At 39.3% G+C, this 4415-nt stretch overlaps 1 protein-coding gene across 2 annotated transcripts in view; it reads right to left on the bottom strand.

The window, feature by feature from the left end:
- The window catches only part of MYH11 (myosin heavy chain 11), a 54160-nt gene that overhangs the window by 19823 nt on the left and 29922 nt on the right, over positions 1-4415 (bottom strand). For both annotated transcript variants that reach the window (XM_010163019.1, XM_010163018.1), the window contains 6 exons: positions 2342-2437; positions 1844-1962; positions 1524-1676; positions 894-1067; positions 520-693; positions 1-39 (listed from right to left, as the gene is read on the bottom strand). The exon at positions 1-39 is cut by the window's left edge and continues 67 nt beyond it. In XM_010163019.1, coding sequence (XP_010161321.1) covers positions 1-39; positions 520-693; positions 894-1067; positions 1524-1676; positions 1844-1962; positions 2342-2437 — 755 coding nt within the window. The remainder of the gene's footprint in view (positions 40-519; positions 694-893; positions 1068-1523; positions 1677-1843; positions 1963-2341; positions 2438-4415) is intronic.

Raw genomic sequence — 4415 nt, forward strand, 5'->3', positions numbered from 1 at the left:
CATGTTCTTTGTTAGCCAGGCAGTTGCATTGTAGGTAACCTGCAGGAAACAGTGCTACATCAAAAATCTGTTCTCGATAAAGAAATCTGAAGCATCCAAAAACACAGGGCACTGTCCTAACACAAAATCATACTAATAATAATAATATGAAAAGTTTTCTGTAGTTGAGAGCTGAGTTAAGTATTTATTCTTACATATACTAGCATCTGAAAAGCTTTTTGCAGACATATCCATGGAAGGGCACTTGCCCTGCCTTTAAAAAAAATCTGCTTGCTAGAAAGGAATCTTGAATTTTCAATAACCCTGGTTCTGGTCACTCTTGTTTTTGTGTGAGCTTGAGCTTAGCACAACCATGAACGTTTTGCAAATCTTATATGTTATGTAATTAAAGCACTTAATATAGACATTATATAATTAAAGCTGTCCCTTATCAACACGGGTACCAGACTTTCTTTTTTACTATTTGGGCATGAAAGAATTGAAGTTCCCTAAATCAAAATAGCTCAATCTGTCCAGTACCTTTCCTGCGTAGTGCATTATACAGAACTCTGTTTTATCCTTGAGTTGCTTGGGCTTCTGGAATTTGGGATGGTTGCCTTGTTCTTGACATAGCTTCTCCACAAAAGATGTGTCAGTGGCTTTGGGGAACCAGCATTCTTCATCCAGCAGAGCCAGGACACCTGGAGGATTGGTCTGCAATGTGAGCAATATCAGATCAGTATCATCACAGGCAGAGATAAAGAAAGAGCACCGCCTTATTTATCCCTTATCTTACAATTCCTCCCAGGCAACAAAGGATCTGAAATACTTTAAATGGCTCTCTTGCTGTACTGATACATAACTGACCCTGATGCAACCTATGTAGTATTCCACCTATAGAGATATAATCTTACTGGTCTTTCAATCAGCTCAATGCAAGGTTGCAGGTCAAGGCCAAAGTCAATGAAATTCCACTCAATGCCCTCTCGCTGGTATTCCTCTTGCTCCAGTATAAACATTGTGTGGTTGAAAAGCTGCTGAAGTTTCTCATTAGTGTAATTGATGCACAGCTGCTCAAAGGAATTGATCTGTGAAGAGGTAAAAAGTGAATTCCTCTTGTTAGAAAGAGACCTTCAAGAGTGAGCTTAAATGGCAATATGAAATTTGCTATCTCCTATTTATTTTTACATATTAGAATAATCTTTATTTTTCTAATACTATGTCTTGAAAATTTACAGTAAGTTCTCAAGTGGTAAATCTTTATCTTGGGACCTGTTCAATAAACCATAAAAAGCAGAGCCTGACTCTTAAACACTGAGCCCCCCAGAAGCCCAGCAGGAGCATACTTCCAGCCCTTCCTGCCCAAGGGAAAGGCAAGCAGCCAGGTGTAGGGGGCCTGTGGGTCATGTTGGCCACGGGCTGGCTGCTAGCTAGCTTTAAAGAACAAAATTGTTCTTCTGGCTCTGAACTTAGATTTTTGTCATTTTACATCCAAAGTACTACATGATAATGAGTTTAGCCAACTTGTGTCCCACAGTACATACCTCAAAGATCTCAAATCCAGCAATATCGAGGATCCCCAAGAAGGAAGCACCTTGTCGTTTTGTTTTATCGAGAGCTTTGTTTACACGAGTTAGAATCCAACGGAAAAGACGTTCAAATTGTGCCTTGGCCAAAGCCTCTATGGCAAAGTCAGCCTGCAAAAAAGAAGAGAAAATTGTAATTGAAAGAAGAAACTCAATTAGCTGCTAGTTTCTGTAGAGATAATGAGACAAAACTGACGTTTCCCTTTAGGCAAGATGTATGAGAAAAAAGAAGAAAGGAGAATAGTTTCAGGAGAGCTGAGCAGACTGCAAGTAGATACCTGCTCTTTGGTCTGAGCTTTCTGAACAACATCTCGTCCTACTTTGATCCTTGGGGTTAGAATAGATCTTGTGAAATCTGTCACGTTAATCCCCATCAAGTGACACACTTTTTGAGCAGCTAGAATAAAAGAATGAGATTTTATTTCAGATTTAATTTTCTCTTAGCAGGTCAGTAAGTGTGAACGTGAGCAGCTCAGCAAGTATGTCAAATTATTTATCTTTAAATCTTGTCTATTGTACATACAAGAGATGCCACTTGCCATGAAAGTATATTAATGATCCAAGCAGCAAATTCACTGTTCATCAATTTATGGGTTCAAGATTACTAGAAAAGGTAATGATAATTGAGCTGATTTTAAGTATGATATCTCTTTTCAAGCCTGTGAAATATATATGTAATAACAATTAAATAAAAACTACTGATAGAGAGTGCTTATTCAGCTGCTATTTTATTAATTTCTTAATGTTAACTAAATTTTTTAAGTGGCAGATCATACCAGTATTGTCTGGCATAGAAGCTTGATCAGTGTTTCTCTCCTTCTTGAAGACAATATTACCCAGTTGTAGGACAGATGAAACAACCTTCAGTATAGCTGTAAGAGAAATAGATAATATAAATGAGGAACAGAATGGACATATTTTGAAAGCTCTATTCTGTGTGACAAAGAAGATTCATTCTGTTGCCTGTGATAGCCTGTACCTCTCTGGAAAGAGCTAGGCTTGCTTTAAAAGACTGTGCCTTAAACTGCAGGAGTTTGAGAGACGATTGAGCAGCATCTCAATGATCTGTGCAGTGGAGTAAACAGGCCAGTCTGGGAACACCAGCACCTCCAAGCTAAGTTGTGCTGGCTCCCAGGTAGACCCCCAGGTCTCAGGAATTCATCTCCCACTCAGAGTGGCCTTGTAGCATCTTCCCTGCTGTCACTTGCTAATCTGTATTTGTCTTCAAAATAAAAAAGTATCTATGAATTACCAGCAGCTTCAAAAATGTGTGGCACTTCTGAAGCTCCAGCTATCTAGGAACATGGGAATATTTAGTTGTGCAACTAAAATTAAATGTATACCAATCTTAGAAGGATTAGTGTCAAAGTGCAGAAAATAACTGATTAATGTTTGATTACTAAAATATATATAAACATGATGTTGCCTGACTTCAGGTAATAAAATCTATCGATATTTTACAGATGAGATTGTATGAATCTAGGAAGTTCTGTTTTGTTTGTTTGGTAAACTTACACAGGAGAAGAATACTGTCCTAAGGGGCTTATATTTTAGAATATGAAATCAAAGGGGTTCAGACAGTAATACAACGACTCCTATTGTTGTAACAGAGAATGCTGCTGTCAACACCAACACACATGCCCTGGCTGGAGAACAAACCAGTCTTCATCAGTAACATCATCTGAATTTACCAAGGCTGGGATTTGTACTGCTGTCCTGCAAGGCAGGATATTTTTTCTCAGCATCCCTCAGTCACTGATGCAAGGGTGGGATGTGATGGAGCTCTGCTGCCAGCTGCCACAGCTGCTCCAAGGCGCAAGTGATGGGGTGACACTGTTTCTGCCACCAGGTGTCACTTGGGACATGGCAGTTTGCATCCATGGGCAATGCACGCTGGCAGGCACCAGCTGAAGCCTTGCACACTCCCAGGAACAGTGAAGAGAGAAAAGCTACTCCGATAGATGTCTCTGGCAGGCCCACGTTTTCAAGATAGTTTAGTTGTTGATTCATGCTCTTTGTTTTTATTTATCTTTTCTCTGAATCAGTGAATACAAATATGAGCTATTTGAGCCTGTTCCACTTCTTTCAATATTAAATCAGAATATTTTGTAAATTTTTTTATGCTAGCTGATGGAAAGTCCTGGAAAAATGGCTTTAAATGGTCATTACTGTTGTTAGAGCAGGCTTGAATCTGGTCATATGTCCTGGGTATGTGTGTATGTATTTCTCTAGTGAGAAATCTTCCCTTTCATAAACACAAATTCCCTTTCAAAACTCCATGTGTTATAGTACTTTTGCATGCTGACAGTTGCACTGATGCTGTGAAATTTAAATGGGACAGCAATTTATTTTATTTGATCCATGTTTAAATGACTGTATAGCGCTGCCCTGTGCATCACCACTTGTTCTGTGCGTCACAGAGATAATTCCTCCTTTATGATATATACTCTATTTTCCAATATAGGTGGTGATTCTTCAATATTTCTTATGCTATGTTTCCAGCAAGTGCTGCCAGTTTAAACCTTTAAAGGAGGTGGTTTGCAAAGGGTTTTCATTATTGGCTTCAGCTGCTCCCACCGGTACCCACTGCTGCAATGGGAAAAGGTAGGCCACTGTAGTAATTTTTGGAGTAGAACTTTTCTAACAACCTAAAAGGAGTAGATCATAATTAGACCTCCTTCCAAGACAAGAACAGTCACTTTAATGCTCATGAGGCTTCCTGAAGCATCACCCTGTTTAATACAAAGGTGGCAATGATTCTAAGGAGGCTGGTAGTGTTTTGTGTCATGACAGTGGTTTTGGTGTCTTTATTGCCAGTCTATTCTCAGCCCCTGCTCTCCTCCCCCCAGA

This window comes from Antrostomus carolinensis, unplaced genomic scaffold (genome assembly GCF_000700745.2).
Source record: "Antrostomus carolinensis isolate BGI_N321 unplaced genomic scaffold, ASM70074v2 scaffold8332, whole genome shotgun sequence".
In the NCBI taxonomy this organism is placed as follows: Eukaryota; Metazoa; Chordata; class Aves; order Caprimulgiformes; family Caprimulgidae; genus Antrostomus; species Antrostomus carolinensis.